Source organism: Macroventuria anomochaeta (genome assembly GCF_010093625.1).
Source record: "Macroventuria anomochaeta strain CBS 525.71 unplaced genomic scaffold BU25scaffold_2, whole genome shotgun sequence".
Lineage (NCBI taxonomy): Eukaryota > Fungi > Ascomycota > Dothideomycetes > Pleosporales > Didymellaceae > Macroventuria > Macroventuria anomochaeta.
In genome coordinates, this window is record NW_022985363.1 from 1,155,199 (window position 1) to 1,170,169 (window position 14,971).

A 14,971-nucleotide genomic window follows, 5' to 3' on the forward strand; every position below is an offset into this window, starting at 1 on the left:
ACGCACACGTGTCTTGCGTTTCCTCTGGTAGATGGCGTCCTGAACTGCAAACATGCACGGCAAGATCTGCTCATAACCATGATACTGACCCCAGCTAGCAGGTCGCTATCCCTTGGACCCTTCTACGTTGATTCAAACTTATCGTTCTCAAAGCCCGCGCTCATGTCCCTCACTCCATCTTAATCTCAACAACTCTCTCCAACTCCCTCCTCACAACCTTAGTCCCCTCACCCACCACCTCACTGGGTAACCTCAGGTCACCAACCTCCGTCTCTTCTCCGTCCCCGTTCACATGCCCATTCGCCCTCCCCCCATCTTTCTCTGCGCCAGCACCCTCAGCCATGCACACCTTAATCCGGTTCATCGCCAAGCTATACGCCTCATTCGCTGTTGTCGCTTGCCCCGTCCGGAATAGCTCGGTTATGTAGGCCCGTAGGCTGGCTTGGAAACCGGAGGTTTGTAGAAGTTGGGTCAAAGTGGATTCGATGGTGCGGATTCCGCCGCTGGAGAGGAGAGAGGAGTAGATGCTGTTGCGTAGGTCGCTGGGGAGGGCGGATGCCTGGGCTGGGGACATTGTTACGGACATGGTGGTGGGTGTGGTGGGTGTGGGGTTTGGTCGGAGAAGCGGTGGTGCGTCTGGACGCTGGCTTGTTGTTGGACTTCGAGTAAGAGTCCTGGCGGTGTCGCTCCACTACGTCCTCAGTGGTGACGGCGTTAACGCTCGTTCAGGCCTTGGTCCTTTGTACTAGTGGTGAAGCGACTCCTATGGTTGACCCTTGCTAGAGGTGCTTGGCGTTTGTCGTGCTGATGGATGTCCCAATCGGTGGTAGTGGTGGTAGTGGTCCTAGCTTGAGGTCCCAAGTGTTTGTTCGTGGTGCGAAGTCCGTGGGAAAGATCAATCGTACTATTCTTGGTTGACCGAGCTTTTGAGGTGGTCCACTGTTTGGTTTGACGGGCGAACGGGTTGGCGTGGTTTGGTGTCAAGCACGTGCGCCTGTGTAGTTGTCGATCAGGGTGGTACAATGGTTCGCCGAGTTTTCGATGAGTGATATATGCAGGTACCCAACTACCGATATACGGCGTTCTGGAGATCCCCCTGAAGCAAGGTGGGGAGACGACCGAGGATGCGACTACTTGGTATTTCTGTGAGGTGATGCAGCCTTGTGTGGGAAGGGATCCCGAAATAGCTTTCTGATACCGGAGGCAAGCTCCGGTGATGGAGTCGGAGATGAGATCAGAGAGGGCCAAAGCACAGCCAGTGTAAAGGAGGGTTACGACAGCAGTTGGTCGATTAAGTAGGGGTGCTCGGTATTGGGTACAGATGCAGTTTATGGGGTGTAGCTAGAGTATTGGTTCAATGAACATCAGGCGCTCGGACTTACCCGCGTCGGTGCCCTCTGCTAGCCGCCTTGCCGGCATGGGTTGGCATGGAGAAGGATGCACGCCTGGCGTGCGGCATATCAGCTTTGGAGGAGGACAGCGCTGCACCTGCACCTGCACTGCACTGCACCTCGCCCTCGCTCGCCCTCGCCATCGCAGCGATCCGGTGAAGCTTGCAATCTCTGCACCGAGCTACACTGTACCTCCACGCCGCCGCCTGCGAGCGCCCACCGCCATTAAGCACTCCGCCGTGTCCTCCCCCGCCGCGCGCTTCGCTTCCGTCTGCCAGGCCTCGCAGCACCAGCACCGCAGCGCTTCACCACCAGCTCCTTCACCTCCACCACCACCACCACTACCACCACCACTACCACCACCACCACCACCACCACTGCTATCCCCTCTCGCGGCGGCCGTGCATCTGACACAGCGCACTCCTCTGCTCGTCGCGGGCGAAACACGCCGGGCCAATCTCGCTTCGTCTCAGACAGGGAAGACATACATACGCAGCGCCCGCCCAGGCCGTCGTCGAGTCCAGCGGAGCACCCCAAGGGCCCCAAGATAACGGCGAGCTTCCCCTCCGCGAGCTCGACCGCGCCGGGTCCAGCTCTTGGCCGCACGAGCTCCTGCACCGCACCGCCGCCCTCCCGCCGACGTCATCCCCTCGCCTTCGTACAGCAGCCAGCATGGCGTACAACAACCTCTCCAAGTACCACGAGGACTCGGACGCCGACGACGAGTTTGAGCGCAGCGGCTGGCAGCAGCGCGACCAGATCCCCGTCGAGTACGAGAGCTCGCCCACCAGCTCCGGCCCGCTGAGCACCGAGCACACCCCGACCACCTTCACCCACAGCAGGGACAGCCGCATCAGCCCCACCGGCCTGATTGTCGACTGGAGCGCCGAGCAGGTTGCCGACTACATCTCCGCCCTCGGCCTCGAGCAGTATGCAGACACGTTTGTTGGTAGGTGGCATGCACGGCGATAAGGCTGAGACTGGCCAGGGCGCTAACATGGACTGTGTGCAGACGAGGGCATCACCGGCGATGTGCTGGTTTCGCTGCAGCATGCCGAGCTCAAGGAGATGGGCGTGGGCAGCGTCGGCCACCGTCTGTCCATACTCAAGGCCGTGTACGAGATCAAGGTCAGGCAGAACGTGCCCATAGAGCCGGACGACTATGTTCCGCTGTGTATGTACACCCTGCTTGTCTACCGTGTCATCAATGCTAACGACCATGGCAGCCGCCGACACATCAGCACAGGAAGCACCGCCCACACAAGACGACTTCGCCAAGGTCATTCGCGTCGTCCAGGCGCGGGACGAGCGGATACACACAGCGGAATCAGAGCTACGGCATCTGCGCGAAGATCTCAGCCGGGTCATAGACGAGAACAAGCGGTTACGAGAAGAGATCCTGCCCATCGTGCGCATGCTGAAGGAGCAGCAACAAACGCTCCCCACACTACCCACAACACACGAACACGTTACATCGCCGCCGGCCACCCAAGACAATAGGACCGGTAGCAGTCTGTCCCGTAAGTTCTCCACCAAGAAGCTTTTCCTAGGGTCAGCCCCAAAGAATCCTTCTCCAACCATCCAAGAGCACCGTGCGCTCGTCGACCACTCTTCGTTGGACCCCTCAGCAGCAGCAGTCGCAGCATCCTCACACCTCACAGCATCGCTGGGCGCAGGCGCGCAAATGTCCCCCAACTCCATTACCCAGCCCTCGCCCACCTCCCCCGCATACACCCAAGGCCGCACCCAGTACGCTCGTCCCGAGATACCACGGAGCCACCAGGACCACGACAACAACACACAAAGCTGGCCGTACTCAGACCAAGTGGCCGCCAACCGCGACCCCCGCGCAACGCCTGGCCTTCCGACTGGCCGATCGATGGGACGCTCCGCTCCCACACCCACGCCCGACGATCGAGACCGAGACCCTCCGCTGTCTGGCGGCTCCAGCACGAACAACCTACAGCCATCCTCAAGCTCCCAACAGGCACCGTCGTCGAACCCGCAAGTCGAAATCTTCAAATCCTTCCGCGTATCGATCGACGACCCCTGCCACAAAGTCCTTCCTGTGGCACTCAAGAAATACAACATCACAGCAGACTGGCGGCAGTACGCGCTGTACATTGTACACGGAGACCAGGAGCGTTGCCTGGGTCTGAATGAGCGACCTCTGATTTTGTTCAAGCAGCTAGACAAGGAAGGGCGAAAGCCCATGTTCATGCTGCGAAAGCACGCTGCGCCAGAACAAGGTCACGTCAGCACTGTTGGCGGGAATGACGTTCGAGCTGTACCTCCAAACAGCGGATTCGGGTGGGATAGCCAGAATCGCGGGACGCCGCTGCCTGGCGGTGTACTATAAGGCACGGCGATTAGCAATGGTGCCATCACACAGCGCAAAGATTCGCACATCTTGGGACTATTGGCGTGTCCTTACGCACGGAGTACGGCGCTGCCTGCAAAATCATTTACCTGGCGTTTGGGACTTGCTTCGCTTCGACATCATTACGCTTGTTCGCTTCACACCTTGCACATTACGAAAACGGATTGCCATCCTTTTGAGGACGGAAAAGTGGGAGGATGGATCTGGAGCGATACGAACATCTTGTTGTTATGTAGGACTGCTGCGCGCAGATTTAGGACTTTCACAAGCGGCAAATGTTCGCACTTCGAGTGGCCGGCTATCATATGAACGCTGTTGTTGGTTGTAAATGCGAGAAGTACATCGAGACCCCAGAGACACATGTTGACGAGTTTCAGGAGTCGCATTTGCTTACTTCCTTTCTAGTGCATCGCTGCTCTATCTCTGCGCTTTCCGATCCGATGCGCGTCCCATGTCTGCAGCATTCTAGTGCTCAGTTACCACATCTTTGCCACATCCAGGGCAGCACAAGCATTGCCACGGGCCGCGCAGGTGCAACATTACCGTGAAGCAGCACACCAACCAAAAGTCAACCAATAGACAGGCCTTTCCAGACCCGACGTTTGTGGCATCTCGCCAAGCGTCAGCGCTAATTGTTCAAATTGGGAGGCTGCGCTGACCTTCAAGCTTGAGTCCCTGTTGACGTCACCACTACTCTTTCCTTACACATTCGACATGCACTTACCGAAACTCCTTCATAAGCAAGAGAAGAAGGGCGGTACTGCTTATAGTGCAGTCGAGGTTGATGCAGACGGCTTGGATGCAAAAACAGATAAGGCTCCTACAGCTCCGGATTGGCCTGCTGAGCTTCACCGCATAGAGAATGCACCAACATGGGTAGTGGTTGACTGCCTTTTGCTCTCGTTGCCCATTTCTTTTATCGGTCTGTATTCACAACGCTAACTCAGCCCCTTTCAGCTGGCATTATTTCGTGTTGGCTATTATTGCCTGTAAGCTTGATGGTCGGGATGTCTCGCCTCATGGCAAGCATATACAGGACGCCCTCCTCATCGGCCCCATGATCTATCCTCTCGACTTCACTGCGCTTGGAGGTCGAGCTCTAAGGAAGTTTGCATTGTGGAAATCTGGCGAGGGTGCGACACTTGGAGTAAGTCAATTACTGATAGCATGACCTATGCTTACATCATGGTAGTTCTTGAAGCATATGGTCGGCAGTCAGAGCCTAGTAGCCACCGTCGGACACGCTCTCACTTTACACTCGCTGGATGTGTTGACAGTAGCCCTACTCGCGTTCTGGACTCTTTCGCCACTAGGAAGTCAGAGTGTCTTGCGCATTCTCTGTTGGTGTGCAATATCAAGACACTGACAACTATGGAATTGCAGTTGTCTCCATAGGCGTTGATGACAGCCGAGAAACTGGAATGGACACCAGAGGACGCTTGGAGTCACCCAAACATACCTCGAATCGATAACCTTGGACTAGCAAAATCGAATAACTCAACAGTATGGCCTTAGTATACGGTGAATCCCAATGGAAATTACAGCTACGCGTCTCTTGCGGGCGTTAACATTGTGAACCTCTCGGAACGCCGGCTCCACCAATTTTACCATCCCTTACGAGTACATGTACTTTGGATGCGAGCTGTCACCCAAGGACAACATCTCTAAACACTCTGCAGTTGGGACACTCTCTTCAGCAGCCTTCGGTTATAGATTACCTTCTTGAGTTGCAGAACCAGAGCAGGCTTATCAACGAGGGTTGGGACTTTTCCTTGAATGCAACCAATTATACGCTTGCGCAGTCCTTATTCAAAGACAGGAGTTTCTTCATGTACAGCAAAGTCACATGGAAGGACGTTGTGGGCTTCTCTACGGTGGTCCAGGCCAATAACATCTGCCAGTCCGATAGATGCGCAGTGGGGCGTCTGCGGTGCATGGACAGACAGGACAAGCACGGTGTTGCGATCCTCTATGGTCTCGCCCACGTTGGGCACTGGAACCATTACTTGATTCGGCGTCTCGCATCGTTGAGAGGTCAGGTCTCAACACATACGGCGTGGCAAATCCATGGGATATGTTGAGTGGATAGACCGACCCAAAATTGGACGCAATATATTGGAGTGCCACAGAAGGCGGTGGAAATGTCCCGTCGCCTAACAAAGGCTCTGAACACGTTCGTCGATTCGCCCCGTTGGCCCATGACCATTACCATGAGCGTTCGTTTTGCCAAAAGATCTCTAGACAAAGCCACCGGGCAGCCGTTAGATAATTTAACAATGAACTCGACGCAGGCCGTGGTAACGCTGTCAATACCAGTTTACCGCGTCAACGCTCCATGGGCGGCGCATCTCGTTATCTGCTCGACCATTCTGCTGGTTCTCAGTAGCTTCGGTATCTTCATCCAGTCGCGGACTGCGGTACCGGATGTCTTCAACCACGTTTCCTTGTTAACGCGCACCAACCCATATATCAATGTGCCAGCTAGAGGCTCAGGACTCGATGGAGCAGACCGTGCACGACTGTTGCGGAGAATGCGAATTCAATTAGGCGATACCGAATCTCTGTCAGAGACTGGGCATGTCGCGTTCAGAAGCGTTGCTAGTAGCGATGATTGTCGGGAAGGAAGGATTCAAAGAGAAAGGCTGTACCGCTGAGTGCGCCGTCCGCTGGCATGACAGACCTGTTGAAAGCTGCAGCAAGCGCTTGCACAAACTTTGAACTCACTGAACGGCTTCCTTGAGCAAAGTTATCTTGGATTGAACATGTCGCTCCACTCAATGTGTTGAGTAGTCGCGCCTGCCTCAAGCTGATGTACTTAGTCAGCAGTGTCGTCACCACCTTTCACACCAGGGCATCATTCTTCCTCTTCACCCTTCTTCTGCCCCTTTCCCAATTGCTGTTTCCTTAACACTCTCAACCCTGTATTACTGTCATTCTGCCGTGTCCGCGGAGGTTCCTTCAAGCTTTCAGGCCATCTCACTTCGCTAAAGAAGTCTTGATGTCATTTTCTACGACTACCAACACCAGATCAACCCTGACGTGTCTCACAGCGACCTATCAATGGAGGACTCGATATCGCGATCAATGAATACCATACCAGGGCAGGACGGCATTCTAGCGTATCATGGACGGACGCGATGTACCCCACTTTACGCTACTGCACTCTGCGCCTCGCTAATCTCGCGTGGTTCGACTGTCAGGGTGATGATACGGCATCGTTTTTCCGTGCAGGGCGTGTTCCAGGCAACTGAGCGTCTTCATAGGTGCGGTGAAGCGTGACGGTAAGGCTGAACTGTAAAATTCAAACACTGATTGGGAGCAGGGCGGCTGGGCTGATGAGTCTTGTCGTCACTGTGGACTGTACCTAGACATGAGTAATGGCAGAGTGTGAGCTGTACGCCATTATCCATGTGGTAGGGTGCAGGTAAAGAGCAAGAGCTTGGCTATAAAGTCGTGAAGCACCCTTCGCAGTACGTGGATAGCATCGGAAATTCAGACCCGTACGAACACATCACACCAGCAACATTAGCGCGACGCAGATCTTCAGTCAGGATGCACAACTTCATCTTCGCAGCAGGTTTCACGGCTTTTGCTTCAGCTCAGTCGCGCGTCGTTGAGGCACCTCCGCCACCACCAGTACTCCTCTCGACGACTAAGTCTGGTGTCCTCCCAGTCATCCCATCTGCCACTGGAACTCCCTTCGCAGGTGTCGACACACTCCAGGGTGCTATCATCTCGCCTCTCCCTCCGAACCCAAGCTACACCCCCGTCGAGGGCCCCGCACCCTCCCAGACCAACCAGCCCGCTGCCACCTATGTTGCCACACTCCCTGACTCTATGTTCAACCCTCTGGTCGGCGACACCGTCCAAGGTACTGTTGAGGCCGTCGGCACCACAGACGGTGTCCAGTTCACCGTTAACATCACCAACCTTCCCAACCAAGCCGCCTACGGGCCCTTTAACTGGCATATCCACACGCTCCCCGTCCCTGACGACGGCAACTGCACTGCTACCATGGGCCACCTGGACCCTCAGAATGCGGGCGAGCTGTACATGTGCAACACTGCCGCGCCTGAGAACTGCCAGGTTGGCGATTTGGCCGGCAAGCATGGCGGCAAGATCACGACCGAGGGAAACTTTAGTACGAGTTTTGCTGATAACTTTTTAAGTACTGAGGAGGGGAGCCCGGCGTTCTTTGGGGGATTAGCGTTTGTGCTGCACACTGGTAATACCACCAGGATTACTTGTGCGAACTTTGAGGCTCAGGGAGCTGGAAATGGTACCGGTGGTAACGGTACGAGCGGAAGCAATGCTACGGCGACTAGCACGGGTGGGGTTCCTGAATTCACTGGTGCTGCCGGTAAGCTGACTGCGGGTGTTGCTGCTATTGTTTTTGGTTTCGCTGTTGCGCTGTTGTAGACTGTGGGCGCGATCTAGCTGTAGCTGTACACAATGCCTAATATCTTAATGATATGATGCATCCTAAGCATGATCACTCCATCCAAACATCTTATTGATCACTCAAAATGCGACAGTCAAGACTGGAGCTCAGGTATCAATGGTTCTCAGCCCCTGTGTAGAACCCTGGAGGCCTTCAAGTCATTTACCCAAGTAATGGTAGATAGGTATCTTCTGGTAGCGAGACTTGTCGTCCATATCACAGTTCACATACAACCAAGGCACACAAAGATTACCAATATCCAAAATCGAATTTCCGTACATATCCTTAAAGAAAGAAAAAAGTCAAGCAAAACCCTTCTGCCCGGCCATCTCTAGGTGAGGCCAGGCAACCGGATTCGTTAAAGCAAGGCATATCCAAGCCCAAAAACTTTTATTCCCCTCGAAAGGTTCCAAGAGAGAAAAAGAAAAGGAAAAGAGAGCGTCTACTCAACGCGAACCATCTTGGTAACGACGTTAGTCACCGTCTTGGTCGCAGAGACAGTCGTAGTCGCAGTGACCGTGACCCTCTTGTTGGGCGAAATGAGGCGGTTGTATGCTATTCGACGTATTAGCACCATTCACTCCACCTACACATATCCACCTCCACCAACATCAAGACCAAAACATGAAGGGGAAGGGGAATGGGGAGCAGAAACGACTATAGAGGAACGACTTTAGGGGTTGGGGTCGTACCGTTGCTGCCACGCATCAACACCTCGAACCTGTCGCCCTCGGCATCAGCAGGGCCGCGCTGCTGCCCGTGGTTGGTCGCCTGGGCGGCGCTCATGGGCGCGTTGAAGAGCGCGCAGCGGACCACGATGTTGGCCTCGGGGTTGGGGCACGCGGGGCCGGGGGCCAGAGAGGGGTGGCGCTGGAAGTAGATGTTGACTGTGCCGCGAATTAGCTTGGTCTTGTTTCCAAATTTATGCGGGTGCGTCATGATGGAGAGAGAAGGAGGTGGGTGTAGTGACCAAGTGTCACCATGTGTGATGGAAGAGCAGCAATACAAAGGAATAGGAAAGCAAAAAACATACACGAAGCGCACCCCCCCGTCAGATCACACTCCCTCGCACAAGCACCAACATCATACCCCTTCAACTCCTTGTACGCCACATACGCATCGTCATCGTGCAAAGCAGCATTCCCAGCAACCAGGAAGTTCTCGTAGTTGCCGGGGTGCTCAGCTACAGTGCTGTTGGCCACCACGTCGTAGTAGTTGAAGGAGGCGAAGGCCTCCGGGGTGTTGGGCGTCGGTGTTGGAGCAACACCGCGGCGGAGGGGACGGCAGTCACCGCTGGTGGCGGCGAGGGCTGGGGCTGCGAGGGTTGCGAGGAAGAGAAGAGGGGTGAACATCTTGAAGCTTGATGGCAATATACTTCAGATATGTAGATTTGGTGAAGGTGTGAACGGGGAAGGGGACCTGGCGGATGGGTGCGATTTATACTGCTTGTTCATTGCCAAGATGTCTTGATGCCGGAGTGTAGAGTTTTTGCGTACCCCTCTTCGTACGCGTAACAATATCTTGTTACCTTGGGATGCCGGCAGACATGATAGACGTGGACAGATTGCTCGAACTCGCTACCGTACTCTGGGCCGGGCTGAGTGGACAATAAACCGCTGAACACTAGGATGTTCACCAAGGGTGCAGTCTGGACATTCGTGATATTAAACTGTACCATCCTGGAATCTACAATGTTTGAAACTTGGTCGTCGTCAAGTAGGCCTATGGAGGAGCAACGTCCGTGTACTGAGGGGTGGAGGCTCTTCCAGACCCTGCATGAGGGCTCATGTCAGTGGTAATCCCACCTTTATAGTCGCCAGGGTCTGAAATCCTTTCCACCTTAGGCTATACATGGGTACCTGAGAGGCATTCAATAGGTCGATCCAGGTCACAGAAAGTGGAGAGGGCGGACAATAGAGCACTATGCCGCGGCGCTGGGTCCTGGGCGGAGGTACAATTTTACGAGAATGCAGTCCCGAAATTGGAGCACTGCCAATGCTTGGAAGACTTCCAGGGTCGCGCAGAGAGGACCGGCGTGAAGGTGCAAGATTTTGGACCCTTGTACCGCAGATGCTGTGAAGATCTCTCGGTTATCGTGTGAAGCTCAGACGCTGCAAGAATCTCAATTCAAAGCGACGGGGATGAGTGCTGAAAGATCATCAAGATATCAAAATCTATGAATCGTTACATCAGCCAGAGGCGACCATCTGAGACGAGCTTACGAGGTACCGAGAACCTCCAAGCTCATGCCTGGCAGACCTAGTATCCACCACCATACGCCGGCTGCAGTCCATACGGTGTACCACTAACATGGTCAACCCCCTTGTCACCAAGGTAATCACCAAGCGCCTTCTCCAGCCTATCCACAATCTCTTGGTCAACCTTACTCCACACCTTGATAGCCTCCCTCTGCACCTGCGGCAGCGCTTTCTTCATATGCCCACTGAGGTTCGAAATAAAGATCTCGTCCTGCTTCCACTCCTTGAATAGCTTCCACAGATCGCGGGGCTGCTCGAAATCTTCGTCGGTGACTTCGGATGTGTAGTTGGCTACTGAACCAATCCACTCGTCGTGTGCGACGTCGGTGGGGCCGCCGGAGTTGACCTTGCGGAAGGACGAGCGGACGTAGTCGGGGTCGGCCCCGTAGTTGCCATCGATGCGCATTGGGCCGTCACGCTGATAGGGTGAGTACACGTACTTTGCGCGGTTGCAGGGGAGTTGTTGGTAGTTTGGTCCGACGCGGTAGCGGGCGGCGTCGGGGTAACTGAACATGCGGGCTTGCAGCATGATGTCGGCTGAGGGACCGATGCCAGGGACCATGGTGCTGGGTGAGAAGGCGGCCTGCTCTATGTCTTGGAAGTAGTTGGCAGGGTTCTTGTTCAGAGTGAGCTTGCCAACAGGCTGGAGAGGGAAGTCCTTGTGTGGCCAGATTCGAGTGTCGTCGAAGATGTTCCAGCGGTAGGTTTCGGCTTCCTTGGGATCCATGACTTGGATCATGAGCGTCCAGGTAGGGTAGTCACCCTTCTCGATGGCGTTGTACATATCTTTGACGTGGTAGTCAGGCTCCTCTCCAGCAAGGCGTACGGCGTCATCCGACTTCATTGTGATGTTGCCGCCATCAGGCTTGAAGTGCAGCTTAACGTACTTGAAGGTGCCATCCTCAGGCTTGCCAAATTTGTAGGTGTGAACTCCATAGCCATTGACATTCCTCAAACTCTCAGGTACACCTCGTTGGCCGAACAATTGCATCAAGCAGTGTGTTCCTTCTTGATTGTTGTTGTGAAAATCCCAGAACATGCTCGAGTCAGGAACATGTGTTTGAGGGTGGTTCTGATGCGAACGGTTCAACGAAGGGAACTTGACAGGGTCCCTGATAAAGAAGACAGGCAAGTCGTTGCCGACAAAGTCCCAGTTGCCCTCATCGGTGAAGAACTTCAGTGCAAAACCTCGGATATCGCGGACTGTGTCTGAGGATCCCTTGGCGCCAGCAACAGTAGAAATTCGTGCTAGGACCTTAGTCTTCTTACCCACTTCACTGAAGAGGTTGGCCGATGTGATGTTGGTTATGTCGTGTGTAACCTCAAATTCTCCCCATGCTCCAGCGGCCTTCGCATGGACGACTCTGGACTATATAAGTATGAAGTCTGAGATGTTGGAAAGAGTGCATACCGTTCAGGTATCCTCTCGCGAGGGAAGTGTGCGAGTGTTTCAATGAGCTGTGTGTCTGACAGAAGTGCAAGACCTCCGCCTTTCAGCGGATTGCCTCGCAGGATGGTCTGTGAAGTTGGGTCTCCTGCTGGCCTTCCCTCAGCCAGGGTGTAGACGGGCTTGTCGTTGTTTTGCTGTTACGAGTCAGTCAGTAACATAGTTAGATATGGGAAAGCGGTCACATACTGGTGCCATATTGATGGATCTGATCGCTGAATGCTAATGAGTACGCGGAGATTAGACGACATACTGCAAGGGGTGCAGGCGATTTTATCCTCAGCACGCATGCGCGTATGCGCACGCATTTTACGATGAAGTCATTCTCAACGCGTGCTCGAAACATCCACCAGCTACCCTTGTTGTTTGCTCTGTATTTGTTGCGTCATCGTGACTGAGCATAGTTAAAGTCGTACTCGTTTTGCTTATCCCGCGAATCACTTCAGTGTGGGCCCTCCAACTTTTGATGCGGAGGCCGCGGATACAGCGTTTTATAAGCCGTTGTCGACCGTTGAGGCTCGACCGCCCGAAGAATCTGGCCAGCAAACGTGCGCACTGGGATCTTGTACGAACACGTTAACGGACGAGTGGGGATGGCAATTGACAAGTGCGCGATGGATGATGTTGATGTTGCGCGGATGCAGCTGACTGATGAGGCGATGACGATTACTTTTGCTTTGATAGGCGGAGATGGTCCGGCAGGAAGCGGCGATCGTTCGGCAGTTCCTGCCTCACATTTACCATCACCTTGCAAGGTAGCCACGATGGTAACAAACGGAGTCGATATGCCGCTACTCAAATGCGAGAACTTATAAGACTTCAATACCGTTTAACCTCTCGCCAAGTTGAGAATCTCTAGGACTTGATCCTTGTTGCCAACCAGACCCTCCTGAGCTCCGAACACATCTGTCAGGGTGCTCTCAGCGACCTTCTCAAGATCTTCATCTTTGACTACGCCCACTTCCTTCAGCGTGTGTGGTAGCTCCAGCATCTTAACAAAATTCTCTACCGCATCAGCAAGGCTTGTCTCTTCTGTCTTCAGCACCTTGTTCCAAATGTCCAGTACCTTCTTCTGGACCTCCTTCTGTCTTTCGCTTCCTTCGTATGTGTACCGCAGTACAGGTGCCAACATTATGCAAGATGTGACACCGTGCATCACGCCACAGATGCTGCCGAGCTGATGACCGATTGCGTGCGATGGGCCCATAGGTATGCTCCAGAGCAGCAAGCCCATCATAGCGTTCCTGCTCCCAAGCTGGCATTGACTGATACCATCTACGAGTTCGTCGTGGTCGTCTTGACTTTCGCCGTCCTTGTAGTCTTTCAGACCCTTGAGAAGGATGGCGAGGGCGTCTTCCATGTGATGGAAAGCATCGGTCTTGCACTGATCATTTAGCATCGTCTCCACACAATGGTCGACAGCTCGCATGCCAGATGAGAGCCAGAGCTTCCTGGGTGAGGTTGAAGCGACCTCAGGATCGAGAAGGATGAGGTCAGGTGCAGCATTTGGACTGGCGAAGTGCTGCTTTTTCTGTGTTGTAGGGCTGGTTGCTGACGATTTGTTGTTCCATTCACTTGCACTCAGACTGGTGGGAACGAGTATGAGCCGTATCTTGGGGTCTTTGAGGTCGTCTACTGTGCCCTTCTCTTGATTCACGAGAGCTTCCATAGCTTCCGTTGTAAGGTTTTCAGGGCTGAGGTTCGTCTGCATCAGGCGAGCGATTTTGCAAGCGTCCGAGTAGCTGCTGCTTCCAATGCTGAGTAAACAGTCCGCTTCTCTCTCGTTCAGGAGTCTTGCAATTTCGAGTACATCTTCGTACGGTGAGTGTGCACCAACGCCGGCTTTCTTGCCAACAACGAAGTGTCCGAGCTTTTCCTTGAGCTTCTTCACAACGTCTGTGTTAGCATCAAGTGCCTTCGAGTAGACAAGAACCACCCGTTGGCAGCTCCATTCCCCTATCGCATGGATGATATCTTCGATGTAGTTGGATCTCAGGATCGCATTGTGCCCTTTGCGTGCCAGGATAGGAAGTTGCTGGATCGTTCGTTTGCCGCGTTGCGAAGTGTACATTGTGGCTTAACTTGTGTAGCGAGATTCCTTTTTTTTTGGATTCGATAAGTACCGAAGAATGCAAATGGAGGCTGCTTCAGAGACCGGGTTATCATGCACATAAGTGGTGTGCTGCGAGTCATCCCTATGACGCAATTTGAACCTCATTTTCTGTAACTTGGGTAGAAAACAGGACTATCCGCAGACCTTATCAGCAAAATCGTGATCAAACACTGGAAGGTTCGTGTCGTGATAGAGGAAGATAATGTCGTGCAGCCGGGAGTACAACGTGGTAAATATTACCGGTACATGATGTTTCTAGGGGTGTGCGCTACGGTGTAACGGTCGGTTGATCAGGGTCTCGGTTCGGTTCACTCCGAGGTACACGTATTTGTTAGTTGTTGTTGATAAGAGAGTGGGTTATTACGGTACGAAGTGTCGTCTTGAACAACACTGTAACGGAAGAGATGATGAGCGTGTGAATGCTTGCGCGGGTCACCATGGGAAGGCTTGTGGCCTCGCTGCTGTTTCCAATCATTGCAGCAGTCACGCATGTATTACCTCTCTATGTATATGTTAAATCTGAACAAGACCCAAGGGTGGAAATCAGTAGTGTGGAGTAGTCCTACATCCAGAAGTAAAATAACGCCACAGTAGATGGGATCGTGGAGAGTCTGAGAGGTCGCAGGCGTTAGATGCAAGCCAGCAGCTTCACAATGATGCCCAGGCAGGAGCAGGAGCCCTAGCGTCGCCCCGCATCTCTTGGAGGCTGGCGCCGCTGTCACTCTCTTCGGTTTCATCCGTCGTGATCGACATCCTCCAAGCTGAAGCCGAAGCGTGATCCTTTCGTGCGGGGGTTGGTGTTTGCTTTTGGCGGGGTCTGCTGCAGGGGGCCCCTCTCCGTCTGCGGGGCGCGTTCCGGGCAAAGGATGAAGCTGTACTGAAGACGTGCTTGAGTACCTTCTTAAGCATCACGAAACCCCCAGTTTCTCTCTTTGAGCGCT

At 53.9% G+C, this 14,971-nt stretch overlaps 8 protein-coding genes across 8 annotated transcripts; 3 read left to right on the forward strand and 5 right to left on the reverse strand.

The window, feature by feature from the left end:
- Positions 1-28: 28 nt before the first annotated feature.
- Positions 29-586, reverse strand: BU25DRAFT_444919 (uncharacterized protein; the record flags this gene model as incomplete). Its single annotated transcript, XM_033709410.1, has 1 exon — positions 29-586. The coding sequence occupies one exon, from the start codon at positions 584-586 to the stop codon at positions 170-172; it is 417 nt and encodes a 138-aa protein (XP_033567110.1). The 3' UTR covers positions 29-169.
- Positions 587-1,953: 1,367 nt separating this feature from the next.
- BU25DRAFT_85738 (uncharacterized protein) lies at positions 1,954-3,898 on the forward strand. The gene is made up of 3 exons (XM_033712179.1): positions 1,954-2,340; positions 2,404-2,565; positions 2,618-3,898. Exons 1-3 carry the CDS (start codon positions 2,064-2,066, stop codon positions 3,748-3,750), a joined length of 1,572 nt encoding a protein of 523 aa, XP_033567111.1. The 5' UTR covers positions 1,954-2,063; the 3' UTR covers positions 3,751-3,898.
- Positions 3,899-4,485: 587 nt separating this feature from the next.
- Positions 4,486-5,173, forward strand: BU25DRAFT_417489 (uncharacterized protein; the record flags this gene model as incomplete). Its single annotated transcript, XM_033707814.1, has 4 exons — positions 4,486-4,647; positions 4,766-4,918; positions 4,964-5,115; positions 5,155-5,173. 4 exons carry the CDS (start codon positions 4,486-4,488, stop codon positions 5,171-5,173), a joined length of 486 nt encoding a protein of 161 aa, XP_033567112.1.
- A 2,014-nt stretch (positions 5,174-7,187) lies between these two features.
- Positions 7,188-8,267, forward strand: BU25DRAFT_85743 (Cu,Zn superoxide dismutase-like protein). Its single transcript, XM_033712180.1, has one exon. It carries the CDS (start codon positions 7,324-7,326, stop codon positions 8,188-8,190), a length of 867 nt encoding a protein of 288 aa, XP_033567113.1. The 5' UTR covers positions 7,188-7,323; the 3' UTR covers positions 8,191-8,267.
- A 361-nt stretch (positions 8,268-8,628) lies between these two features.
- Positions 8,629-9,564, reverse strand: BU25DRAFT_444923 (uncharacterized protein; the record flags this gene model as incomplete). Its single annotated transcript, XM_033709411.1, has 3 exons — positions 8,629-8,767; positions 8,905-9,099; positions 9,246-9,564. 3 exons carry the CDS (start codon positions 9,562-9,564, stop codon positions 8,655-8,657), a joined length of 627 nt encoding a protein of 208 aa, XP_033567114.1. The 3' UTR covers positions 8,629-8,654.
- Positions 9,565-10,348: 784 nt separating this feature from the next.
- On the reverse strand, positions 10,349-12,115 carry BU25DRAFT_444924 (catalase-domain-containing protein; the record flags this gene model as incomplete). The annotated part of the gene is made up of 3 exons (XM_033709412.1): positions 10,349-11,834; positions 11,882-12,054; positions 12,107-12,115. The coding sequence occupies 3 exons, from the start codon at positions 12,113-12,115 to the stop codon at positions 10,472-10,474; spliced, it is 1,545 nt and encodes a 514-aa protein (XP_033567115.1). The 3' UTR covers positions 10,349-10,471.
- Positions 12,116-12,486: 371 nt separating this feature from the next.
- BU25DRAFT_86002 (Dehydroquinate synthase-like protein) lies at positions 12,487-14,333 on the reverse strand. The gene has a single exon (XM_033712182.1). The coding sequence runs from the start codon at positions 13,986-13,988 to the stop codon at positions 12,747-12,749; it is 1,242 nt and encodes a 413-aa protein (XP_033567116.1). The 5' UTR covers positions 13,989-14,333; the 3' UTR covers positions 12,487-12,746.
- Positions 14,175-14,904, reverse strand: BU25DRAFT_85881 (uncharacterized protein). The gene is made up of 2 exons (XM_033712181.1): positions 14,597-14,904; positions 14,175-14,532 (listed from the first exon to the last, which is right to left on the reverse strand). Exons 1-2 carry the CDS (start codon positions 14,765-14,767, stop codon positions 14,362-14,364), a joined length of 342 nt encoding a protein of 113 aa, XP_033567117.1. The 5' UTR covers positions 14,768-14,904; the 3' UTR covers positions 14,175-14,361.
- Positions 14,905-14,971: the final 67 nt, after the last annotated feature.

Excerpts from the sequence above, each read along its gene's own strand:
- BU25DRAFT_85881 (XM_033712181.1), bottom strand. The coding sequence starts at position 14,767 with ATGAAACCGAAGAGAGTGACAGCGGCGCCAGCCTCCAAGAGATGCGGG. Across the intron at positions 14,533-14,596 it reads GCGTTATTTTACTTCTGGAT|AGAGGTAATACATGCGTGAC; the intron begins GTAGGACTACTC and ends ACATATACATAG.
- BU25DRAFT_85738 (XM_033712179.1), top strand. The coding sequence starts at position 2,064 with ATGGCGTACAACAACCTCTCCAAGTACCACGAGGACTCGGACGCCGAC. Across the intron at positions 2,341-2,403 it reads GTATGCAGACACGTTTGTTG|ACGAGGGCATCACCGGCGAT; the intron begins GTAGGTGGCATG and ends GACTGTGTGCAG. Across the intron at positions 2,566-2,617 it reads GGACGACTATGTTCCGCTGT|CCGCCGACACATCAGCACAG; the intron begins GTATGTACACCC and ends CGACCATGGCAG.
- BU25DRAFT_86002 (XM_033712182.1), bottom strand. The coding sequence starts at position 13,988 with ATGTACACTTCGCAACGCGGCAAACGAACGATCCAGCAACTTCCTATC.
- BU25DRAFT_85743 (XM_033712180.1), top strand. The coding sequence starts at position 7,324 with ATGCACAACTTCATCTTCGCAGCAGGTTTCACGGCTTTTGCTTCAGCT.